General features: G+C 39.9%; 1 protein-coding gene across 1 annotated transcript; it reads left to right on the top strand.

Annotated features, from left to right (window-relative positions):
* Window positions 1–3,866: 3,866 nt before the first annotated feature.
* On the top strand, window positions 3,867–17,174 carry NMRK1 (nicotinamide riboside kinase 1; the record flags this gene model as incomplete). Its single annotated transcript, XM_079707245.1, has 6 exons — window positions 3,867–3,895; window positions 8,197–8,287; window positions 8,583–8,631; window positions 16,062–16,209; window positions 16,288–16,359; window positions 16,991–17,174. The coding sequence occupies 6 exons, from the start codon at window positions 3,867–3,869 to the stop codon at window positions 17,172–17,174; spliced, it is 573 nt and encodes a 190-aa protein (XP_079563371.1).
* Window positions 17,175–27,115: the final 9,941 nt, after the last annotated feature.

The following is a 27,115-nucleotide window of genomic DNA, read 5'->3' as shown; positions in this document are numbered from 1 at the left end:
CCAGAAAGTAGGCATAGAGGGAACTTTCCTCAACATAATAAAGGCCATATATGACAAACCCACAGCCAACATTGTCCTCAATGGTGAATAACTGAAACCATTTCCACTAAGATCAGGAACAAGACAAGGTTGCCCACTCTCACCACTATTATTCAACATAGTGTTGGAAGTTTTAGCCACAGCAATCAGAGAAGAAAAAGAAATAAAAGGAATCCAAATCGGAAAAGAAGAAGTAAAGATGTCACTGTGTGCAGATGTCATGATACTATACACAGAGAATTCTAAAGATGCTACCAGAAAACTACTAGAGCTAACCAACGAATCTGGTAAAGTAGCAGGATACAAAATTATTGCACAGAAATGTCTTGTATTCCTATATACGAAAGATGAAAAATCTGAAAGTGAAATTAAGGACACACTCCCATTTACCATTGCAACAAAAAGAATAAAATATCTAGGAATAAACCTACCTAAGGAGACAAAAGACCTGTATGCAGAAAACAATAAGACACTGATGAAAGAAATTAAAGATGATACAAGCAGATGGGGAGACATATCATATTCTTGGGTTGGAAGAATCAACATTGTGAAAATGACTATACTACCCACAGCAATCTGCTGATTCAGTGGAATCCCTATCAAACTACCACTGGCATTTTTCACAGAACTAGAACAAAAAATTTCACTATTTGTATGGAAACACAAAAGACCCCGAATAGCCAAAGCAATCTTGAGAAAGAAAAATGGAGCTGGAGGAATCAGACTCCATGGCCTCAGACTATACTACAGAGCTACAGTAATTAAGACAGTATGGTACTGGCACAAAAATAGAAATATATAACAAAGGAACAGGATAGAACACCCAGAGTTAAACCCACACACATGTGGTCACCTTAGCTTTGATAAAGGAGGCAAGAATATACAATGGAGAAAAGATAGCCTCTTCAATAAGTGGTGCTGGGAAAACTGGACAGCTACATTTAAAAAAATGAAGCTAGCACACTCCCTAACACCATACACAAAAATAAACTCAAAATGGATTAAAGACCTAAACGTAAGGACAGACACTATAAAACTCTTAGAGGAAAACATAGAACACTCTATGACAAATCACAGCAAGATCCTTTTTGACCCACCTCCTAGAGAAATGGAAATAAAAACTAAAATAAACAAATGGGAGCTAATGAAACTTAAAAGCTTTTGCACAGCAAAGGAAACCATAAACAAGACGAAAAGACAACCCTCAGAATGGGAGAAAATATTTGCAAATGAAGCAACTGACAAAGGATTAATCTCCAAAATTTACAAGCAGCTCATGCAGCTCATTATCAAATGAACATACAACCCAATCCAAAAGTGGGCAGAAGACCTAAACAGACATTTCTCCAAAGAAGATACACAGATTGCCAACCAACGCATGAAAGGATGCTCAACATCACTAATCATTAGAGAAATGCTAATCAAAACTACAATGAGGGCTTCCCTGGTGGCGTGGTGGTTGAGGGCCCGCTTGCCGATGCGGGGGACACGGGTTCGTGCCCTGGTCTGGGAAGATCCCACATGTCGCGGAGCGGCTGGGCCCGTGAGCCATGGCCGTTGAGCCTGCATGTCCGGAGCCTGTGCTCCGCAACAGGAGAGGCCACAACAGTGAGAGGCCCAGGTACAAAAAAAAAAAAAAAAAAAAAAAAACTACAATGAGATATCACCTCACACCAGTCAGAATGGCCATCATCAAAAAATCTACAAACAGGGGCTTCCCTGGTGGTGCGGTGGTTAACAATACAAATGCTAAGAATCCACCTGCCAACACAGGGGACATGGGTTTGAGCCCTCCTCCAGGAAGATCCCACATGCTGCGGAACAACTAAGCCTGTGCGCCACAACTACTGAGCCCGTGCACCTAGAGGCCGTGCTCTGCAACAAGAGAAGCCTGTGCATCACAACAAAGAGTAGCCCCCCTAGTCGCAACTAGAGAAAGCCCACGCACAGCAACAAAGACCCAACGCAGCCAAAAAATAAGTTAAAAAAAATCTACAAACCATAAACGCTGGAGAGGGTGTGGAGAGAAGGGAACCCTCCTGCACTGTTGGTGGAAATGTAAATTGACACAGCCACTATGGAGAACAGTATGGACATTCCTTTAAAACTAAAAATAGAACTACCATACGACCCAGCAATCCCACTACTGGGCATATACCCTGAGAAAACCATAATTCAAAAAGAGTCATGTACCACAATGTTCATTGCAGCTCTATTTACAATAGCCAGGACATGGAAGCAACCTAAGTGTCCATCAACAGATGAATGGATAAAGAAGATGTGACACATATATACAATGGAATATTACTCAGCCATAAAAAGAAACGAAATTAAGTTATTTGTAGTGAGGTGGATGGACCTAGATCCTGTCATACAGAGTGAAGTAAGTCAGAAAGAGAAAAACAAATACCATATGCTAACACATATATATGGAATCTTAAAAAAAAAAAAAAGGTTCTGAAGAAGCTGTGGGCAGGACAGGAATAAAGACGCAGACGTAAAGAATGGACTTGAGCACATGGGGAGGGGGAAGGGTAAGCTGGGATGATGTGATAGAGTGTCATGGACTTATATATACTACCAAATGTTAAATAGCTAGCTAGTGGGAGGCAGCCGCATAGCACAGGGAGATCAGCTCGGTGCTTTGTGACCACCTAGAGGGGTGGGATACAGAGGATGGGAGGGAGACACAAGAGGGAGGAGATATGGGGATGTATGTATATGTATAGCTGATTCACTTTATTATAAAGCAAAAACTAACACACCATCGTAAGGCAATTATATTCCAATAAAGATGTTAAAAAAAAAAAAAAAAGACTGTACCCCCAATGCAGGGGGCCTGAGTTCGATCCCTGGTCAGGGAACTAGATCCCACATGCATGCCACAACTAAGGAGCCCACATGCCACAACTAAGACCTGGCGCAACCACATAATAAATAAATATATATTAAAAGAAATTTTTTTCAATAAAAAATTTTAAAAAATAAAACCTGTCCCTCTGCCTGAACACCTGCAGTCCATTTTGTAGTAGGGAACACTCACTCTGATATCCAGTAAGGGAAATGTTATCCCAATAGAAAAGGAATTCTATTCTTCTCATTTGTAGACATGAATTACGGAAAAAAAATTGTACTGAATTATTATTATGTTTTGACCTCCATCAGAAAGTTTGTGGAAATGTTTTCTCTCTTATTATATAAATACCTACATAATAATCTTGATTTTGTCTCTTGGCCCGTAAAGCCTGAAAGATTTACTAACTGGCTTATTTTTGAAAGTTTGTCTACCCTGGCCCTAGGGTGAGGAAATAGCATACTTAAAGAGAATTCGCTTCCTCTTGCCTCTGGCCAGCAGTGACTGTCTCCTCATTTCAGAAGGAGAGAGAAGCCATCTCTGCCACTTCTCTGCCTTGGGGGTAATGGGTCATCCCTGGGCTGAGTCATGCAGGTGACAGGCCACCTGCCTGAGGGGAGCATGAAACTCTGTAGTGTTCCTTGTGGCTCAGCAACCTTCCATGCCCTTGAAAACAGATCCTCAAGGATGTATGCTTGTCCGTGGGGGCCCCTTTAGTTCACTTGACTTGCTTACAGGCCCTGAGCACTGTCAGCTGTTGGCACGTAGCTGGAGACTGTGGCAGAGAGAAGCCAGTATAGTGTGAAGCTTTCCCACAGAATGTGGATAATCCTAGGGGGGTAACCCAAAGATCACTGACATCTTTCCCCCTCAGCTGGCCCTTGTAAGTTAGGACTCTTATCTCTTTAGACACCTAAGTGATGTGCCTTCGATTTTTTTTTTTTTTAGGAAGACGTGATTTTCAAAGCTAATTATGAAAACATTTGTCATTGGAATCGGTGGGTGAGTAATTTTGCTACAAACAGCTGATCGAGATACTCAGGATGTCCAAAGGGTGTTTCCATGTGGATGTGGTGGGGGAAGGAGAAGCAGGGAGAAGGATTCCTGAGTCCCAGAAAAGAGAACAGTACATTTGAATTTTAAACAGTGGAGCATTGGCTATATAAATGCCAACAGGAGATGGGCGAGTTTCCTATAAACAGAAACAGGGGAGTCAGTACACAAAGTTTACCTGCTTTACTGTTTGTTTTCTAAAGCTGACACCAGAGGCAAGTCCTGATCAGATGCTACATTGGTTTAGGGTGATTTATCGTTCTCCATATGGCTGCTCCTCCAGTGTGACATAGGAGAAAATCTATCATTTCTTCCCCGTTATGCCCAGCTTTGGACATGTGGAATAAGGAATCACCTCACCTCTACCCCTTTTCCTCATACTTTTCATCTTGAGGTAGTCCGTATTTCCCTGGCATGATTATTAATCATTCACCCCTCTCCCTCTCAGAAGTGTCCTAAATTTTATGGTCACCCTACCCATGGTACCAAGAAGTGGGCATTCAAATAAGACAACAGCAACTTAAAAGGACATTATTTGTTTTGCTAGTGTATTATGTTCGTCTTTCTTCTGAGTCCTTTCACATTATGTGTAGTATAGTTAATGAAATATTTAAGACTACTGAAATTGAAAGTTTATAATTTGGGGGAGATCATCATATTATTGCATTACATAGCTACAGTAAGTAATCATTTAGAAGTAACACTGAATGAATTAAATGCCAGAACTCTGCCTTGACTTGCTCCCATCTAATCAGAACCAAGTTCAGTTTTTCTCTGCGTTGCTTCTCATCCATCCTTTCCTTTCCACACTCACTGCCACCATCCTAGTTCAAGCCCTCATTCCCTAATTCCAATCTCCTCCTCAAGCTTCCCTGCATACCTCTACCAGTTTAATCTTCATACAGAATTTTTAAATTTTCTCTCACCTGATGAACAATATTCAGTGGTTCCCAGTTATTTAAAATGCAGTCTAAATTTCCTGATATATGAGGACCATCCAAAAATAATAAAATGTATTAGCTTCAGGGGTGGGCAGATAGGCAGGGTACAGGAAGGATTTGATACAGGAGCTTAGTGGTGTCACCAAAGACTCCATTTCTCTCTGCCTCTTCTCTGTGTCTTCCTCCTTTTGGCTCCATTTTTTGGTCGCAAGGGACTACTAGCAGCTCCTGGGACCTCATGCTTCTTCTTATCCTGTCACTAGGGGGAAAAAAGTGCTTTGCTTCCCCTAGGTCGAGGGTCTTTGACAGGACCACCTGGGTCACATAGCCACAGTTACTGTGGCAAAAGTGAGGGGATTGCCTTGATTGGTTTAGGCCATTGGGGCCCTGCTCTGGAGTTGAAAGCAGGGTCAATCCCAACCAGACCTTGAAAACAGGGGTGGAACCTGGGGAGGCCACTACCAGGTCCACTACAGAATCCAATCCGACTTCTATTCTGCACGTGTGTGAATAAATTCCCCTCATCTCAATATTCCAGTATGATGCCCTCTGTCTAGAAACCTGTGTCATGCTTTTGTGCCACGTGCATTTGGTTCCATAACTTCCTCAGAAAGCCTCTCTTCACTGTCTCTTCCTCAGCAAGTGCCAGGATTTCATTTTAGTGCTGCTGCTTCTGCAAAGCCCCTGCCAGACTCAGCTGCAGTTCCTGCCTTCCTTCCTCCAAACTCACTGTGCCGTATCTCTCTCATGTACTTACCACTTGCTGCCCTATGAACTAAATATTCAGTTGAGACTGCAAGGAATAGTAAAGGTTCTGGAGGATTCAAGTGGCATCCATGAACCTCCTGAAAACTTAATGCATGCGTGAAGATGTTCATTTTTCTGGGGAAAGATTTTATAACTTTCATCAGATTCTCGCAAAGTTCCTTAATGTTAAAAAATGTAAACTCCATGGGTGTTAGAGTTGGACTTTGTATCTCATCTCCATTACTTGCTAGTTGTTACCTTGAGCAAGTTTTATGAGAATACAGCTTTTCAACCCTTAGTTTCCTCAACTGGACATTGGGAAAATTATTATCTACCTTGGGCGAATGGATTGCAGAATGGATTCTCCACTTGTTGGAGTAATTACAGACAGCCTTTTTAACTTCTCCCTTCCCAAATGCCATGTTCCAAATACAGTGACCTCTCTTTTCACCTGTCACATAAAAAACAAATGGACTAGAAGTTGTGCATTTATTTGGGTGTTATGAACAAAGGAGCAAGTGGGCCCAAGGAGTCCCCCATTTCCTTCCCTAGACCCCAGGATAGAACATGCTCCTGTCTGGACACTGGCCCCAGGGTTGGAGAGCACATGCATGAAGCTGTGAGCCTGCTGGTACATGGTGGGCATGAGCATGCTGAAGGAGAAGGGTTGAGTCTTAAGGTGTCACCTGACCTGGATGGTGACAGTCTAGTTACAGGTTCTAGTCTCAGACTTGTTACATACTTTTACCCCTCGCTCATCTTTCTGACCTGGACTGCCTTCTAGCTGGTCCATCTCTACCAAGTCTACAAAAATGGGGTGCTTATTTCTCATTGGCTCTAGCTAAGTCAGTGAGAAGGGATCTAATTACTGTTGGTTCAATTGCATGATCTTAACTAAAGAGGTAAGTCTAGAAAATGATACATTTTCTAGCCACGTTGCTCATACTGTAATAAAGTTATCCCTGTTTACTATGTATTTTAAACCAAAATTCAATAATCGAACTATGGGCATTCAACATGGATTACAGACATTTTCAGTAAAGGGGGAAAAAATTCTCATAACAGTATTTTCTCAATGCATAGGGTAATACCCACCCACTTTTCCATTTTTAAGGAGATTGCCCATATCCTACCCAATTGTGTGATCTAAGGTTAAACAGAAAAAAAAAAAACCATAAAAAAGTGTGAATCAAGTTTCTTCTATTAATACTTTTGTAGGTGTAAAATATTTAGCTAATAATTGAATTATATCCAATAAACAATTTTGATGAATAAGTATTAGTTCCTTTCCCCTTTCTAGATTATAAACATACTGCAATTCATCTTACCTCGGAATAAGCACAATTCATGTGCAGTCAGAAGTTTTTTGTGCTGTAGACATTTGGTGGTATGATGAAGTCTTGCTTTTTCCGAGTAGTGGTTTTAAATGCACAAAATAAAATGCAGAAATACAAAGGAAACCAGTTATGATAATAATATAGTTATAAAAATATTTTTAAAAGCAAATTTGTAGCATTATGATACACATGCTTCTTTGTTAACTCACTAAATAATGGTGTCCTGTGGTGAGTCTAAAAGCTGCTGTAAATTTCAAGTAATAGAGTGTCAATGGTACTTCAAGATGTCTGCCCCAAGTGCAACATGATATGAAAATACCTGTCTGTGATTTCTGTTGGTGAAAAAGCCACAGGTACTATTAATAATACTGTTGCTTGTGACTTATATTTTAATTAAAGGGAATACCAAAATTCTGTTAGAATTTATTGAAAAAAAGATATAATATCTTTCAAGTTCACAAAGACCCTGAATCTGTCCATAGACTCTTTGGAAGTACATAAGCCCCAGGTTTTAAAAACTCTTTGGGTGACTGACTGGAGAAGTGCTTCCCCCCCAACTATGTGTGGTTCTGGGTACTGGAAAACTAGATACATACACAGAGGAGTTTGTCAGGGTCGCCATTCTCCTTGATGTCACAGTCCAGCCAGAGGGGACAAGTAACTGACAGGATGTGATAAGCTACAATGGACCTCCCAACCAGGGCCAAAGTGGAGAGAGATTGGGGAAAAGGAGGCATTCCAAAGGAGATTAAAAGTCATGATAGGTGGGCTTGTAATAAGCCACTCCTCCATTTTTCTTCACTGTGCATTGAAACAAAATCACATTGATCACGTGCAGTTTTATATACTTGCACTAAAGTGTGCTACTCATATTCTCTGTGTGGCATGTGAACCTTGTGAATGTTTCAGCATAGACAAAAAATTCTTTTGCTTCCAATGCAATAGCTGTAAGTCTTAGTATTACGCAGTTCACTTGCCCGATATTAGTTACCTTTCTGCTCCATCCTTTCCAGCTTATTTCTTATCATTTGTTGCATCAGACCTGCTTGAGCCTATGATTTTTGCAACAAAGTCCTATCTATGAAAGAAATAATTTTTTCTTAGGTATTACATATTGTTTTAAATATCCATTTTCTAAGATCAATTTTAAATGTTTTATGTTCTTTTAATGCATCTTCCTTCTTGGTATTTTCTTTCTTTGTTTTCTTTTTTTGTTGCTGTTCAGTGTGACAAATGGTGGGAAGACAACACTGGCTAAGAATTTGCAGAAACGCCTTCCAAACTGCAGTATCATATCTCAGGATAATTTCTTCAAGGTATCTATAAAACTTCTCAGATAATTTATTTAACCAAAAGAAGTCATAGTAGCAAAGTTAATTGAATTACATCCAAAAGCGTTTGCTGAGTGATTGTGCTTTTGTAGTGAAGGGAGGCTCAATGCAGTAGTGTTAGTTCTCCACTAGATGGCGCACTTATGGGAGCTAATCTTTTATTTTATTTATCCTCACCATCCAAAGCATTTGTTAAAATAAAGGTTTATCAACTCTTCATTCTATGATTGTATTATTTCTGCACTGCACAGTTTTTATGGGTACTTTATTATTTTTCCAGCCAAAGTCTGAGATAGAGACAGATGAAAATGGATTTCTTCAGTATGATGGTAAGTAGATGAGCTTACAAAACATTATGCAATAATGTTTGTTTCCTTTTTCAAACCCAAATAACTTTGCTATCTCTGAAGAGAGTCTCAAAATAAGTTTAAATTATGTTGCTGTACTTTAGCATGCTTTTGTAAGGGTTTCTGATTTATGTTCAGCTATTTAAATAAATTAAACCTTTTCCCTACTTTTACAGTTAAAACTGAAAACATTGGAAAATAAATTTTTCTTTTGAAGGTGGGGTAAGGTGGGTCTCTGTTAGTCTACTCCTCTTGCTTGTAGTGAACTTTCGGGCTATCTATCTTCTGAGCTTACTCTCTCAGTGACCAAGGTACTGAGTCTTTTCACTGCTCAAAAGAATAGTGAATATTTTTTAGATGGATTCACTTTACCCTCTTGCCCAGTCTAACACTGCTTTGAAGCCAGCAGAGTAAAGTCCATCAGAAAAACATCTATATAGGCCTGTAAAGGAATGTCATACTAGTAAACTATATTTAATGGTCTTATCAACATTTATAATTAACAAGATGATCATTGAGTGCTTACGCAAACTAGCAATAGAGAGAGATCTCTTAAAGAGCCATAAAATTTGTTCTTTATTTTTAACTTTGATAACCTTGGAGGAAGAATGTTGTGTAATCAGTTTTTACAGAAACATGATAGTTTTAAGGGAGGCAAAATCCTTGACTGGCTATCTATTCTTGTGTCTTGAGCTGCAGCCAAGATATTTTTTTCTTCTCTCCCCCTTTTCTAAAGATTATTAAGGAAGATTATTACAAAGTAAGAACTAAACAAGGAAAAACTGTTTTCAACAATTGACGAAGAATTGTTCCTAATCTAAATAAGTTCTTACAAACTGATAAGAAAAACACTAATATCCCAATTGAAAAATGTCCAATGATGTGAATAATTATTCACAGAAGCAAAAGGTTATATGATTAATAAATGTACAATAAAAAGTCAACCTCGGGCTTCCCTGGTGGCGCAGTGGTTGAGAGTCCGCCTGCCGATGCAGGGGACACGGGTTTGTGCCCCGGTCTGGGAAGATCCCACATGCCGCGGAGCGGCTGGGCCCGTGAGCCATGGCTGCTGAGCCTGCGCGTCCGGAGCCTGTGCTTCGCAACGGGAGAGGCCACAACAATGAGAGGCCCACATACCGCAAAAAAAAAAAAAAAAAAAAAAAAAAAAAGTCAACCTCAGGCTTCCCTGGTGGCGCAGTGGTTGCGAGTCCGCCTGCCAGTGCGGGAGACACGGGTTCGTGCCCCAGTCCGGGAGGATCCCACATGCTGCGGAGCGGCTGGGCCCGTGAGCCATGGCCGCTGGGCCTGCGCGTCCGGAGCCTGTGCTCCGCAATGGGAGAGGCCACAACAGTAAGAGGCCCGCATACCACCAAAAAAAAAAAAAAGTCAACCTCAAAAGTAGTCAAGGAAATTCTCTGGCGGTCCAGCGATTAGGACTTGGCGCTTTCACTGAAAGGGCCTGGGTTTGATCCCTGGTTGGGGAACTAAGATCCCACATACTGCACAGTGTGGCCAAATTTTTTTTTTAATTTAAAAAAGAAAAGTAGTCAAAGAATTATAACTTATTTTTTCCTCACTTACCTAATAAACAGATTTTTTTGTTTTTTGCGGTACGCGGGCCTCTCACTGCTGTGGCCTCTCCCGTTGTGGAGCACAGGCTCCGGACGCGCAGGCTCAGTGGCCATGGCTCATGGGCCCAGCTGCTCCGCGGCATGTGGGATCCTCCTGGACTGGGGCACAAACCCGTGTCCCCTGCATTGGCAGACGGACTCTCAACCGCTGCGCCACCAGGGAAGCCCAACAGATTTTTAAAAGATTAATAATTAGTAATGGCATAGGCCCAATAAAACAAAAACTTATAGATGGGAATATAAATTGGTACAACCTTTTCTGGAAAGGAGGTTGAGCACATGTCCCAAAGATGGTAAAATATTCATGCCATGTGTTCAGGTGTCCCACTTCCAGGAATCTATCTTAAGGAGAAATCTGCACTTTTAGGTAAATGTACAAATTTAAGGTAAGTCAAGGTAATGTTGAAATCTTTGTGATAACTACCAAAACAATAGTTTTAAAGTATATAGCTATCAGTACTTCCCTGGTTGCACAGTGGTTAAGACCCCGCACTCCCAGCGCAGGGGGCCCAGGTTCGTTCCCTGCTCAGGGAAATAGATCCCACATGCATGCCTCAACTAAGAGTTTGCACGCCACAACTAAGGAGCTCACCTGCCACAACTAAGGAGCACACCTGCCGCAAATAAATAAATATTTTTTAAAACAATAACAATAGTAATAAAGTATATAGCTATCACATTTATAAGTAGGTAGAATCATTAAAATATAGCTGATAGGGGTTTCCCTGGTGGCGCAGTGGTTGAGAGTCCACCTGCCGATGCAGGGAACACGGGTTCATGCCCCGGTCTGGGAAGATCCCACATGCCATGGAGTGGCTGGGCCTGTGAGCCATGGCCACTGAGTCTGCGCGTCCGGAGCCTGTGCTCCGCAATGGAAGAGGCCACAACAGTGAGAGGCCCATGTACCGCAAAAAAAAAAAAAAATATATATATATATATATGTATATATATATATATATATATATATATATATATATATATATATATAGCTGATAAATGCAAAAGAAAATCAGAACTAAAATATCAAAGGATGGTGGAAAAATAGAAGATGATAGTAAAATGATAGCTTAAATCAAACATATCAGTAGCTATATAAAGTTAAATTAACTAAAATGAAATACTCAAAAGTTGTCAGACTGGATTTTTTTAAAAAGCCAACTATAAGCTCCTTATAAGAGATGTATTTAAGCATTAGGATATAGAAAAGTAAATATTAAAAGGCTAGAACAAGATATACCATGCAAATATCTACTGAAAGAAAATTAGTATAACTGTACTAATATCAGACAAAGTAAAATTTAAAGCAAAGAGTATTACTAGAGATAAAGAGAGCTCAGTGAATCAATTCAACTGGAATATAAAACAGTCTAAAATTTGTATGCACTTAATAATAATGACCTCAAAATACATTAAGCAAAAACTGACAAAACTAAGTGGACAAATAGACAAATCTATAAGTATTGTAGGAGACCTTAATACAATTTTCTCAGTAACTTATGGAACAAACTGACAAAAATTGTGAGTCTAACAGATTTGAACAACACAACAAACTTGACCAAACTAACATATATAGAACATGTACCCAACAACAGCAGAATACACATTTTTTTCCTCAAGAACGCATGGAACGTTAACCAAAATGGAAGGCATACACAAGGACATGGAACAAGTCCTAATACATTTCAAGGTATTGAAGTAATATAGAGATATCTTCTAATCACAGAGAACTGAATTAGAAATCAATAGCAAAAGAGTAAATAGTAAATTCCCAAGTGTTTGAAAATTAATCAGTACCTTTTGTCTGATTCTTAAAAACTTTTTCTTATGCAAAATTTTAAATATATACAAAGAAAGACAGAAAAGTATAATGAACTCTCATGAATTCACCATCCTGATTTTAAAATGATGAACTCTTGGCCAATTATATTTCATCTATACCCTCACCCACCTGCTCCTTCTATATTATTTTGAAGCAAATTCCAGACATTATCACATTTTATCTGAAGCAAAACACTTCTGTATATCCCATGGGTCACAGAATAAATCACAATGAAAATTAGAAAATATTTTTAACTGAATGATAGTGGAAATACATTAAAACTGATGGTACTTCTGGTTCCAGCCAAGATGGCTTGGCCCCATTCCTTGCTATTCCTCCCTCTTATAACTAAAAACCACGGATGGAATACAACAAAAAGGAAAGACTCTGAAAGATGAAGAGAGAAGACTGACTGGGGACTTTGGATCTTGAGGAATGACATAGCTGTGAGTTTCCTGTTTGTTTTTTGTTTTTTATCTGTCTCATATCTGGAAGGGGGTGACTGGTGATGGAGAAGTGTACAACATGGAACCATCAATAGGTACAACCCAAAATTCCCAAGAAACCTGTTCCCTATAGTCAAAGGACTAGAAAAAGGGTGGCCTAACAGAATAGAAAATTATTTTGATAATATCCACCTTACTGTAGGCAAACAAAAGGAAAAAACCAACTTCCCATCATGGTGTTATCAGGGCCCAGTGGAGGACTAGACTTTTGGACCCATCAGCACCAGCAAGGTATGGTGAGTTGGCTTTCCACATCGTCATAGAGATCATATCAGTGGTGCCGAACGGAGCTGAACTTCCACACCTACCTGGCAGCAAAGAGACCGAATAAGGCAGTGTGAGGTGGTGCTAGTTGGCACTCCACTTTCCTTAACCAGGCAGTGTCAACTACTCTCAGCAGGACCCACTTGAGAGCTGAACTTCTATCCTCACTGAGCTGTAATGAAGCCACACCCGTATGCTTTCCTCTTTTCCCCCCACAGTCACCCCCCACCTCAGTATTGGTGAGACCCAGCAGGCAGCTGAACATCCACCCCACCTGGACCTGCACACTACACCTAAACAGGAACACTGCCTGCAAAAAAAAAGATTAAATAGGATCCAGAGCCTCATAGCATGATACCCAAAATTTCCAGGATGAGACTAAAAATCATTTGTCATATTAAGAACCAGGCAACTTTCAACTTGAATGAGAAAAGACAATTAGACACTAATACTGTGATGACACAGATGCTGGAATTCTGACAAGGATTTTAAAGCAGTATTCATAAAAAGGCTTCAGTGAGCATTTGTGACCATTCTTGAATCAAGTAAAAAATTAGAAAGCCTCAACAAAGAAAGAGAAGATGTGAAAGAGAACCAAATAGAAATTTTAGAACTGAAAACTGATACAATAATTGAAATTTTAAAACTCACTGGATGGGTGTAACAGCAGTATAAATATGACAGAGGAAAGAATCAGTGAACTTCAAGACAGAACAATAGAAATTATTCAATCTGAACAAGCAAGAGAAAGTAGACTGAAATGAAATGAACAGAGGGACTTCCCTGGTGGTGCAGTGGTTAAGAATCCACCTGCCAGTGCAGGTTACAAGGGTTCAATCCCTGGTCTGGGAAGGTCCCACATGCCACAGAGCAGCTAAGTCCGTTCACCACAACTACTGAGCCTGCTCTCTAGAGCCTGTGAACCACAACTATTGAGCCCACACGTCACAACTACTGAAGCCCACATGCCCTTGAACCCTCACACTGCAACTACTGAGCCCATGTACCACAACTACTGAAGCCCACGTTCTCTAGGGCCTGCATGCCGCAACTACTGAGCCTGCGTGCTGCAACTACTGAAGCCCATGTGCCTAGAGCCTGTGCTCTGCAACAAGAGAAGCTACCACAATAAGAATCCTGTGTACCACAACAAATAGTAGCCCCCACTCGCCGCAACCAGAGAAAGCCCTCGTGCAGCAATGAAGACACAAAGCAGCCAAAAAAAAAAAAGAACAGAAATGTGGGACAATAATGAAAGATCTAACATTTATATCATTGGAAGCTCAGAAGGAGAGGAGGAGTGTGGTGCTGAAAAAGTATTCAAATAAGTAATGATGTAAAACATCTCAAATTTGGCATAAGACATAAACCTACAGATTGAAGAATCTGAGTGATCCTCAAAAAAATTAAACAAGACTGATCAATTAAAAAAATAGAGAAGGCACAAATTACATATATCAAAACCAAAAAGGTTAATATCACTACAAATCCTACAAACATTAAAAAGATGAGGATAGGGCTTCCCTGGTGGCGCAGTGGTTGAGAGTCTGCCTGCCGATGCAGGGGACACGGGTTCGTGCCCAGGTCTGGGAAGATCCTACATGCCACGGAGCAGCTGGGCCCGTGAGCCACGGCTGCTGAGCCTGCGCGTCCGGAGCCTGTGCTCCGCAACGGGAGAGGCCACAACAGTGAGAGGCCTGCGTACCGCAAAAAAAAAAAAAAAAAGATGATATTATGAAGAATTCTATGCAAATAAATTTGAAAACTTAAATGAAATTGACAGTCTTACCAAATGCAAATTAACCAAAACAAACACCAGAAAAAAAGAGAAAATCTTAATGGCTCTATATCTTTTAAATGAATTAATTCATAATTTAAAAACCTTCCACTAAAAAACCTTTAAGACCAGATGGCTCAGTTCAGTCATTCTGGAGTGGGGCTGAGAATTTGCATTTCTAATAAGTTCTCAGATGCTGCTGATGCTGCTAGTGTAGATAGCATGCTTTGAGAATCACTGTTATAGGGTACTTTTCTAGCATTAATAACTGTAAACTCTAAAAGTATGCACATTTTAGAATTTGAATGTGACATACTTGTATCCTTTGTAAATTATTTTAATGATTTTCCTCCTCTTATTTATCTGTAAGAGCTCTTTATATATTAAAGATATCCATTCTTTGCCAAATACATTGCAGGTATTTTCACCAGTGTGTCATATCTTTCAAACTAATTTATAAATATTTTGTCATCCAAAAATGTTAAACTTTTATATAGTCAAGGGGGAATAGAAGTTATAAATAAAGCAATGAGTTTATAATTGTCAAAGCTGGTAATGGGGACATGGGAGTTCATTGTACTCTATGCTCTACTTTTGTATATGTTTAAAATTTTCCAGGAGTTTCCTGGTGGCACAGTGGTTAGGAATCCACCTGCCAATGCAGGGGACACAGGTTTGAGCCCTGGTCCAGGAAGATCCCACATGCTGCAGAGCAACTAAGCCTGTGCGCCACAACTACTGAAGCCCGCATGCCTAGAGCCCGTGCTCCGCAACAACAGAAGCCACTGCGATGAGATGCCCACGCACTGCAACAGAGTAGTCCCGCTTGCAGCAACTAGAGAATGCCCACGTGCAGCAACAAAGACCCAATGCAGCCAAAAATAAATAAATAGATAAATAAAATTTTCCAGAATGAAAATATATCAAGCATACCACTTTATCAATATTAGAGTTTATATTTTTTGTCTAAAATATTTGTTAATTAGGTGTTTTTTTAGTCTTAGCTGCGGCACACAGGCTCTTAGTTGCGGTGCACAGGCTCTGCATTGTGGTGTGTGGGCTTCTCTCTAGTTGTGGCATGCGGGCTCCTCTCTAGTTAGAGCATGCGGACTCAGTAGTTGTGGCACGTGAGCTCTCTGGTTATGGTGCGCAGGCTCTAGAGTGCTCAGACTCAGTTGCCCCACAGCATGTGGGATCTTAGTTCCCAGACCAGGGATCGAACCCGTGTCCCCTGCATTGGAAGGCAGATTCTTAACCACTGGACCACCAGGAAAGTCCCTAATTAGGTGTTTTGAAGGGTAAATAAAATAGTGTTATTTTATATATTTATAGACCACTGGCTATACTCATCATAAAAAGCCACAGCGTAAAACTTTTGTTGTATTGATTTCATATTTTTGTGTGTTTGTTTGAAGTGCTTGAAGCACTTAACATGGAGGAAATGATGTCCGCCATTTCCTGCTGGATGGAAAGCGCAGCACACCCTCTGGCATCAAGAGACAAGGGAAACACTGAGGAAATTCCCATCTTAATTATCGAAGGTTTCCTTCTCTATAATTATAAGTAAGCATTCCCCACTCTAATATTGACTCTGAATGAATGGGGAAAAAATTTTGTGCACTAAATATGCTGTTAATTTAGGCCCCTTGACACTATATGGAATAGAAGCTATTTTCTGACCATTCCTTATGAAGAATGTAAGAAGAGGAGGAGGTAAGTTTTGAAATTGCCTTTGTGGATTGTAATTCAAAAGACAAACTTTAGGAAAAACAAGGAAACAGCATTATTGAGCAATGTGTATATGTCATTTTTCAAGCAAGAGTAGCCTCAATTCTTCATACAAAGAGCAAGACCTTTTTCCGTAAATGGTCACCCACATGGAGTAATGCAAATTACTTTTCTAAGAAAAGGCTCTTGTACAACAAGCTCTTTGGCTCATCTTTCCTAACTCTTCATATGAAGCAATCCCATGTTGATTTTGGTTTTAAATTAGGGGGCCTGTATTCTGCTACAGCCACAGAGAACACCGATTAGTTTAAAGCTTGCTACAACATATCAGTATCTCTTTCATTATTTACATTAATATTTGTCTCTCAATTCTTTTATAAATCACTAGAGGGGGGAAAATAATATGAATGGTAGTGAGTGAATTACAGAGTTCATTTTTTAGATCAGGGGACTAAATCCATTGGGTGTTGTCTTTGTAACTGGCATTGAGTCTAAAAAGTGTAGTCTTAATCCTGTTTAGACTCAGTCTCTGAGTGATTTCCCCGTTGTCCTGACCATTATTTTACTTTATCAATTGTGTTTATGTCAACATAAAGTTTCCTACGTATTTTGATAGTACAAGGATCTACGAGCCTCCAGACACCCCAGGGTACTTTGAGGGCCACGTGTGGCCCATGTATCTAAAGCACAGAAAAGAAATGGAGAACATCTCATGGGAAATCGGTAAGTGCCTTTTTTTCCCTCCACGGAAGTCTTTTTACTTGTCATTGCCTCAAAGTACACAAAAGAAAGGACTTTAGAAGGCATTTTTCTCATGTATTAGATTATAAAAGGACACTTTAAGCTAGAACACTCTGGGCTCCCCCTTTTCCATACTGGCTCTCCTGCCTTCTGTTTCTCTCTCTATGGCTCTTGTGAAAGTTTGTCAACTTCTAGATGGTCATTCATTCAGCAAATATTGATTGAATGCCTTCCATGTACAAGGCACTGCCCTGGTGATATCAAGGGAAATAAGTCAGACTCAGTTTCTACTCTTATGAACCAGCATTCTATCAGGAAAATGGATGTTAAATGGATGATGCACAAGATTATCCTTTTTAGCTGTGCTGAGTACTGTGACACTGAGCTTCAGGGGGACCGCCCAAGTCTCAGCAATCCGGGGAGGCTTCCTTGAGGAAGCCATATTTAAACCAGATGATAGATTTAACTAGACAAAGTGAGGTAACTTGGGGAGATAGAAGGTCACCCCAGATGGTGGGTATGGTGCATGAAGAGACCAGGGGGCACCAGAAGGAAGGTTGTGGTAGAGAAAGCCAAGGCAAGAGGTGATGTTGCTGATACAGGAAGGGTCCAAACCCTTGCAAGGCCATAGACCAGTTAAGGACTTAGGTCATTATCCTAAGGAAAGTGGGACGCCCTCTACAGAGAGGCTTTATACAAGGATATGGTAGACATAAAATTTTTGTTTTAGTAAGATCCCTCTGGCTATGTGAAGGGTAGATGTAGAGGGTGCAATACTGGACATATGTACTCAGAAGAACTGCGTGATAGGATAGACATGGAGGGTGCAGGCAATTGAGGTGGCAAGGACAACAGCTCAGGAATTGGCAGGCGTTATTTCAGAAAACAGGAAAAAGTGAAGGAGTCTCAGATTTGCAAGGAGGAATGCGAGTCTGTTTTGCACGTAATGAAGCTGAGATGCCTGAGGGACTTAAAGCAGTGATTTAGAAATAAATAGCTGGATCTATGGGCCTGGGCCAAGAACGGATCCTTGGAATATAGAGTACCACATGGAGAAGATGCAGGAGGCTGGAGAGAGAAGGGTTTTGGATGGGGTAGAGCAATCAAAACTGATGTATCTTTTCAGAATAAAAGGAGTTGCACATATTGTGAGAAGCCTTGTGGCCTCTTTGGTAGCTACAGAAAGCACACAGGGCCTCCCCATGACCTGGCGGCTATTATGGTCCCTTCTTCAGTCCAGTTCAACCCCTCTTCCCCATCCACAGAGCCTCTCGTGACATTCTGGCCACACCACTTCCAACATGGACCATTGGTTGCAGGGATGTCTTCTTACTACCCCTCTCTCTCTCTCTCCATCTAAAATGCAAATCCAACGATGCTCCTACCTTGCTTAAATACGTTCAAAGATTCTCCAGCCCTTCAGTATAAAATCCAAACAGCCAGACTTCAAGGCCACTAAAGACTAAGGCACAGCTCTAAAATCTCATCTCTATACTGTTCCTGCCTCCCCACATTCTAGCCTTTCCAAACTGAGCATCTTTTCCTTAACAAAGTTCCTCCTACCTCCCTACCTCTGCAGTTTTCTGACTAGAAGGCCCTTTCTTTCCTTTAACCTACATAACTTCTACTCTTTATCCCAAACTGACTATGCCAGTTTTGTTAAAAATATATATCTCATGGGCCTGGAGAATTCAGATTCAGTACACATGTGAACTCAGACCCCTCCATGGTTTAAGAAGCTTCACAGGTGATCCTGATGTATAAGTAAGTTCAAGAACTACTCCCTTAAGTGATTTCTTTTTCTTTCTTTCTTTCTTTCCTTTTTTTTTTTTTTTTTTTTTTTTTGCCATGCTGTGCAGCTTGTGGGAGCTTAGTTCCCGGACCAGGATTGAACCTGGAGTCCTAACCAGTGGACTGCCAGGGAATTCCATAAATGATTGTTTTGAGAAGGGACCTCTTCAGTGCTCCTAAAGTGCCATTTGCACAGTGCCACTTAACTCTGTTTCTTTCTTTTTTAATTTTCACATCAGCTAGTTTGAATTTTCTCTGCAATAAGTCACAATTTCTTACCCGTTGTACCTGGCTGTGATATATTTCTCTCTTTAATGGCTATTAATTTCTTTTTAAGTTATGTTCCTGGGTTCTTTGGTTAAACCTATTGGTGTTCTCAAGAGATGCCAAGTGCCAGAGTAAGCATCCTGTATTAATAAGCCTGTTAGCATTTAAACTGCTCTCTTTTCCCCTTCTCAGTTTACCTAGATGGAACAAAATCTGAAGAGGACCTCTCTTCACAAGTGTATGAAGACCTAATACAAGAACTAGCAAAGCAAAAGTGTAAGTATTGTCCAATCAAAGTGGATTGTGAAGGAGCAGCCAGGAGAAATAGTTCATTACATACCCAAGAATGGTATACCAGACAGCTAATGTAGGAGTGATTGTATCTATTCATGCATTGCTTTGAAGATAGTACAGAATCAGACACTCTGAATGGGTTTAGGGACTTGATTACTTTGTGAGTTTTTTTTTAAGGGTGAAAATATTCACCCTTTGTTATATCTCTTAATGATATTTATGTTATTTAGTTTAAAATTTTTAGTAGATGGCTGTTATTTCAATAGGACTGAAATTATCCTTTGAGCCTAGTGAAGTTAAAATGCTGCTGATCTTCTTTTAATATGTATAAAGTTCCCTTTCTCATTTATTCCTCCTAAAGATTTTTCATAAATTCTATTTCCCAAAATAAACAAAAAATTTTAAAAATTACTTACTGTTTCTTCAAGGTTTTCATATCAGACAATACATTTTGCAAGTGACAGAAATCCTAAATCTGGCTTAAGCAGAAAGAAAGTACAGGAGTGGCAGTGGCTTCAGGCTCAGCTGTATTAAGGAGCTCAAATGGGGTCCTCATGGTTTTGCCTCAATTTCATTTTCTGTTTGGGTATATTTTGAAGTCAGTCTCTCTCCACTGACAGATATGATGTCTTTTGGCAACACCATCCTCCTAGGTCCAACAGCCCCAGTAAAAAGACAGTTTATTCTTTTTCAAGATTGTCTGTGAGTTGATAAATGTTGAAGCTGGGTGTTGAGTACAGGGGGTCTATATATTATTCTCACTAGTTTTGCATGTGTTTAAAATTCTTTATTTTGGACATTTTTTAAAGCAGTTTTCCATTTTAGCCCAGCAGAAAAGTCCCAGGAAAGATTTTGATTGGTCCTGCTTGGGTCACATGACTTTTGCTAAACCACTCACTATGCCTGGGGAGATGGTTTATTCTGAATGGCTAGGACTGGATCATGTACTCATCTTGTAATTGAGTACCCCTCGTAAGACCTCCTGACTTAAGGGGAGAAATTCCCCAAGGGAAAGCAGGGCAGGAGGTAGAAACCAGAAGAAGAAGGATGACAAAGTGTGCTGGGAAAACAAAACTATAGATCTAGCTGTTTCATTGGAACTGTTTGAACTAAAAGGGTTTTCATGGCTAACATACAAAATGCAGTCATCAGCTGGCTCAAGAGATGACAGTATGAGTCACTTTGGCAGTGAAGAATATTACATGCTCTTTTGGTGAGAAACAAATCCCCCAGTCCAAATCTCAAAATCTCTCAATAAGAATTAGATTTCCTATGCCCTCAGTAAATTCCTATCTGACTAGCAGTCTAAGCCCAGCCAGGCAGCTCATTGATCCTGACACACTCCCAATTTCAGGATCAGCCCTTCATGTAGACATGAACCTATTTAAAGAAATTTCAGGACCATATTAAAATTTCTTCCTTTAAGTGGAACTTAAAATCCTTGCCAGGAGCTGATTCACTTTGTTATAAAGCAGAAACTAACACACCACTGTAAAGCAATTATACTCCAATAAAGATGTTTAAAAAAAAAAAATCAATGCCTGCTCAGGTATGCCTGCTCACCTCTGCCATCTGTTACTCTGATAGGCCTCCCATAATGAAGCTCAGGCGCCAGCATAAGTGGATACACTGAAGTTTGCCCTTATGATCCACCTGCTGATAAAAGTAAAGGAGCCTTGGGACTTACCTGATAGCACAGTGGTTAAGAATCCGCCTGCCAATGCAGGGGTCATGGGTTCGACCCCTGGTCTGGGAAGATCCCACATGCCGCCGAGCAACTAAGCCCCTGAGCCGCAACTAAGCCCCTGAGCCGCAACTGAGCCTGCGGTCTAGAGCCCTCGTGCCACAACTGCTGAAGCCCACGTGCCTAGGGCCCGTGCTGCGCAACAAGAGAAGCCACCGCAATGAGAAGCCCACGCACTGCAATGAAGAGTAGCCCCCACTCGCCGCAACTAACTAACTAAATAAATTTATTTATTTAAAAAATGAAGGAGCCTTGATCGTGTAGCTCAGGCAAATTGCACCTAATTCCATACCAAGTGCCAGCTTGTGCCATCTGGTCCAAGGCCCAAGAATAGCTGGCATGTTTTGATGGGCTGAAAGCCCACAGCAAAGTACATTTCCATGTGTGTGACACCCTCCTCTTTCCTTGCCTACATCCTAGAGGTTTGTAAGGAAGTATTCCTTTGTAAGGCTATCTTGCTTGTGTTCAAGATATTGCATAAAGCTTAAAAAGAAAAAAGTAATAGCAAAATGTTAGAAAAGACGTAAAATCCAAAGAAGATCAGCTTTTCCTACCTCCAAGATCTATGTTCATTTTTTCCAGTTGTGTAAATAAGTTACTGCATTATTTATATAATACATCACATTTCCCAGTTCTTCCAACCACAGTACCTGCCAAAGCCAGCCTGGAGGGATCCTCAGCATAGCCTGGTTTAACCCTCAGTATGGGTCTGAGCTAGCCAGGAGACCTTTCAAATGTTTCAGTCGACTACACCTCAAGCTTTTGATAGCATCTCATAAACTCTTTAACTAATTTTCTATTCTAAGCATATAGAATCATAATTGTGATTAAGTAATAATAATGAAAGGCAAGCAACAAAGATTGAATTTAATTAGTAATGAAACAAATAACCCAGGAGAGTAAGTTTATAAAGTAATATGTTTAATCCTTATTTAAATCTAGACTTTGAGGCAAAATTTAATCATTACCTATTCTCCCTATGACAAGGCAGCTCTAGCTACCAGGAACATTCAAACTCCCTTTAAATAAAATGTTTGTTTTCATCTCATTATAAAAACATAATAATTTTTTTTTAATTTTAATCTTTTAGGGAGAAAATAATCACCTATATTCCCACCAATCATCACTGTTAACATTTTGATAAGTACATATCCAATGTTTTTGCTATTCACATCAGTCTTTTATATGGTTACATGGTTTACATAGTTAATTGCCATGCTTACTTTTGTTTTTAAATTAGTATTTAATATTTAATAAGCTTTAGAGAGTCCATTATGTAATGAAACTGAATAAAACTAAATAGTTCTCCCAGTTGAAGGATTCAAGGCTGAGTTCTGTTTTGCTCGTTAAAAGTAAATTATAAGACCTGACAGTGACATCTTACTATGGAAGAAAGATGTCAAATCAAGGGAACAAACATTGTAAAATAAAAATTTAATAAAATGAATTTGGGATATTTTTCTATATTGAATTTAAAAGAGTTTCCAGTTATAAAGTAATAGTAGCATAATTATATAGTATAATATCCAAATTAATAAAATTATTGAACCATTTCCCAATTGTTGGATATTTTGTGTTGTTAGAAAGCTTTTTACATTGGCAAATAACATGCGATAAAAATATCTGCACAGATTACTGGTTTTCTTCTTCTTGAATTATATTAAGATTTTTCAGAAGTAGCACTTGCTTGGTCAAAGAGTATCATCATTTTTATATTTTACATGCTTCAAAGATTAAATAGTATCCTAGAATAGGTGTGCTTTTCCAGCATGAGATGTGTAATAAGAATGCGGTAGGCTTATCACTGAGTTTCTAAGCCAAAGTCACTAAGTATTCAGCAAGGCTTCCTTACTTTAAAAAAATAAAAAATATTAAAAAAATAAAGATTGAAGGTAAGAATACTTCTTTCCTCGAACCAAGGATAACATTCCAAAACAAGAATTCTACTGTACCAGCCACCTTTTGTGTTATTCTTCTAGTTCTCAAATTATTTCATTCCTTGAAGTCAAGGATTATTATACCAATTGCAAATCATATTAGATATCTGATAGCTGAAAATAGGCTTAAATTTAACACAAGGATTAAATGAATGAGACTTGGACTCTATTTAGTTCTTTACAGAAAACCACCATTTCTTGCCCCAGAATCCCTGTAATCTTAACATCCTTAGATGTTAGTGTGAAATGACAATTGGAATTCTCCATTAATTTCTTTTCTATTCATAATTATTCCCCAGGTTTGCAAGTGACAGCGTAAAGTTGGAATGCACTGAATCCTTCCTGGAGTGAATTAGGAAATTCAAAGGAATCTATGCAAGAACGTTAACCAAGATACAATGTGTACTTCGGTACGATGACAGCCTGTTGTTTTGTTTATTTGTTTCTCTGTTTGTTCTATCACACATGATTTCCTTAACACATGGAAAAGTAAGTAGTTATCCATGACAATGGACAGGAATTTACCTTAACTTTGTTCTCACTCCAGGAAGTGCAAGATATAGCATAGCCCCCAAAGAGTGAGTCAGTTTCTCTAGACCAGTGATTGTCAAACTCTTCTGAATGGGACCCGGAGTAAGGAATAAGATATAGATCACAATCCAGTATATATGTAATCTATTGATGTGTGTGTTTGTGTGTATGTATCTATATGTGTTGCATGTATCATATCAAGAATTATAAAATATTTACCTCACATACAATGTACTCTTGATATTTTTCTATTTTTAATTTTTTAAAAATATTGGTTACCATCCCATACCAATGCCCACCTCCTGCAAATAATGGGATTACCAGGAGTAGTCATATTGGTAATCATATTGAATAAATCAACAATTTGCAACAGTATCTTTTTTGTGTTTTTTTGTTTGTTTGTTTTGTTTTGTTTTGTTTGCGGTACGCGGGCCTCTCACTGTTGTGGCCTCTCCTGTTGTGGAGCACAGGCTCCGGACGCGCAGGCTCAGCAGCCATGGCTCACGGGCCCAGCCTCTCTGCGCATGTGGGATCCTCCCGGACCGGGGCATGAACCCGTGTCCCCTGCATCGGCAGGCGGACTCTCAACCACTGCGCCACCAGGGAAGCCCTTTTTTGTGTTTTGTCCTTGCTGCCGCTGTTACTGTTTTTTATATGTGTCTGAAGCCACTGAATCATTTGTGTCACTTATGTTGAGACTTTGTTACAAATAAGGTTTTTTATGTGCATGTTTTATTTTGTTTTTGTCAAACCATTGGTCTAAAATAGCAGAAATAAGTTACAGTTACTTCAGTGATAAGTAATACAGGGGAGCTTTCATTGAAAAACACAATAGGAGATCTGTATAATCGTATCATTTTTTTGAGGCCTCATTCAATGCTGGAATTTAAATTAGTGATCAACTTGTTATTTATTAATAGTAGATAGATTGCTCACACCCTCTCAGTCCTTACAAATATAAAATATATTCTTACATTAACTTTAAACATTCTCTACAGACTCATCTGATCAGCACTCAGAACTTAGAAATTTGTAACTAGCTTACACTCAGGGATGACTAGGGGGTTTTTTGGTCACACACACTGAAAAAAAAAAAAAATCTGGGCTCAAATTACAGTTCTTCCTTTTAATAGCTATATGTCTTTGATCAAACCATTGAAAGTCTATACTTCCTCTCTATAAGAAGGGGATATCAACAGTGCTTAGTGTGGGTTTAGTGGAGAGTAAGGATAAAGTTCCCAATCCTTCATATGGCCCCCAAGACACTCCCTGATCTAGTTTATGAGTGCCTCTCTACCCTCATTTCCAGTCACTCGACGCACTGCTGTTCAGCCATTGGGACCTCCTCTCTTCAAACTTACCAGGACCCTTCCTGCTTCACAGCGGGCTCACGTGCTGCTCCCGAGATACTTAGAGCAAACTTCTGCAGCCCTTCCCTCCAATTAGTCTGCTAACTCCTCCTCCTCTCTCAGAAGATGCTGCTTCTCAGAGGATTCCCTCCTCCTTGCCCCACCCTCATAGGTGCTCTCAAAGTTCTACTTTTCCTTCAAAGCGTTAATCACAATTGTAGTTATGCTGCTGCTTACAGAATCACTCATTTAGTGGCTGTCTCTCCAGCTAGACTGCAAGCTGCTTGAAGGCAGGACCTACCTCTGTGACTTAATTACAAACACACCCCTGCTAACTAGCACAGTGTCTGGCACATAATGAACACAATAAATGTTGGGTACTTGTTATAAATTACTACTATGTCAGGAATGAGTTCACATGCAAGCAACATGTTACTTGACTAAGAGTAGCTTATTGGGGTTTATTATTTTTACATAACCAAGAATTATGGGTTAGAGTTAGAGTTAGGGTTAGGGTTAGAGATGTCAGATTTAGGGGGGAAAAAAACAAAAAGAAAATTAGAGGGCATACAGTTAAATTTGAATTTCAGATAAACTATAAATAACTTTTTAGGGTAAGTCCCCAATATTACATATTGAAGACCTGTTTTTCTGATATTTAGCAACTTGAAAGTGTTACGGAAAAGCCAGGGTCTTTCATCCTTGGCTGTGGAGCTACCCCAGGAGGTCACAGGAAGGCAGCAGAAACTCCCAGCACAGTGTCAATTATAAAGGCAGGAAGTTGGGTAGAGGACGCACAGCCGGCCGCAGGCCTTCCAGAGTCACCCAGCAGTGACCCCAACAGCCAGAACTGCCTCCATGGCCACTTCTCACTGAAAGAGAGGCTGGGAAGAGGCGTTCTGAGAGGTTTGAGCTCATTGTGTTTCATTGTCTGGGGATGTTGCCACGGGGAAGAAAAAGCTTTTACTAAGGAAGGAGGAGAAAATAGGTAAGCAACAGCAAGTATCACCACAAACTTTTTTCTGCTTTTTTCTGGCTCTGATTTTTGCAAGCTTAGATAGATGTAATTTGTGTTATCAAAACAAGAGGATTGGGCTTCCCTGGTGGTGCAGTGGTTGAGAGTCTGCCTGCCGATGCAGGGGACGCTGGTTCGTGCCCCTGTCTGGGAAGATCCCACATGCTGCGGAGCGGCTGGGCCCGTGAGCCATGGCCGCTGAGCCTGCGCGTCCGGAGCCTGTGCTCCGCAACGGGAGAGGCCACAACAGTGAGAGGCCGCGTATGGCAAAAAAAAAAAAAAAAAAAAAAAACCAAGAGGATTATTTTTTTTTTAAGTGTAAAAGTCTAGATATGACTTTTCAAACTTTATTTTTTCCAAGAATTTCTGAAATACCATCCCCCACAGAGGGCAATTGTTGATTGAGAAGCATCATACTTGATGGTCATTTCCCCCATTTTAGCATGTGAAAACAGGTCAGAGAAAGACTCTTTATCGTGAGAAAAAAAAACAAAACTTTAACAAACATTAAAAATGTAAACGTTCAAATCATTTTGGGAAGAAGTAAACATTTTTGCTTACTACTATGAGTGAGAAATAAATCAGGAATTTGAAATAAAGAATACTAGTGCTTCATTTCCAGTGTGTGCTTTAACATTTAGTTACTCTTATCAAAGCAGTTAATGGGATAGATATCTGTTTAGAAAGACACATGCTCTTTATTTATTGAAAAGGAGCAAATCTGCTGAAGACTTCACTTTCTATGTATAAATAACCTCAATCCCTTTAGGATGAATTTGCTGTAGGAAGGTTTCATTGTGCTTAATGTTAAACCCAGAGGAGGGAATTTAGAATAGGGCCTCATGCACGGACTGTTACAGTAAAGGGTGAGATTCAAGCCCACCAAGTTACCTTTTAAGGATACGCTTGTGGTAGTGCATAGAATCATAAAATGTTGGAGCAGTATCAGCTTGTCTAATGCTCTATATTTATGTGTAGAAATTAGAGCCAGAGTTGGTGACCTGCCCAACCCCATGCAGCTAGTTATTGGCAGGACCAGGGCCAGGACATAATCCCTACACCACACAAACAT

This window comes from Hyperoodon ampullatus (genome assembly GCF_949752795.1).
Source record: "Hyperoodon ampullatus genome assembly, chromosome: 6".
NCBI lineage: Eukaryota > Metazoa > Chordata > Mammalia > Artiodactyla > Ziphiidae > Hyperoodon > Hyperoodon ampullatus.
This window is presented reverse-complemented; position numbering and strand designations above follow the sequence as displayed.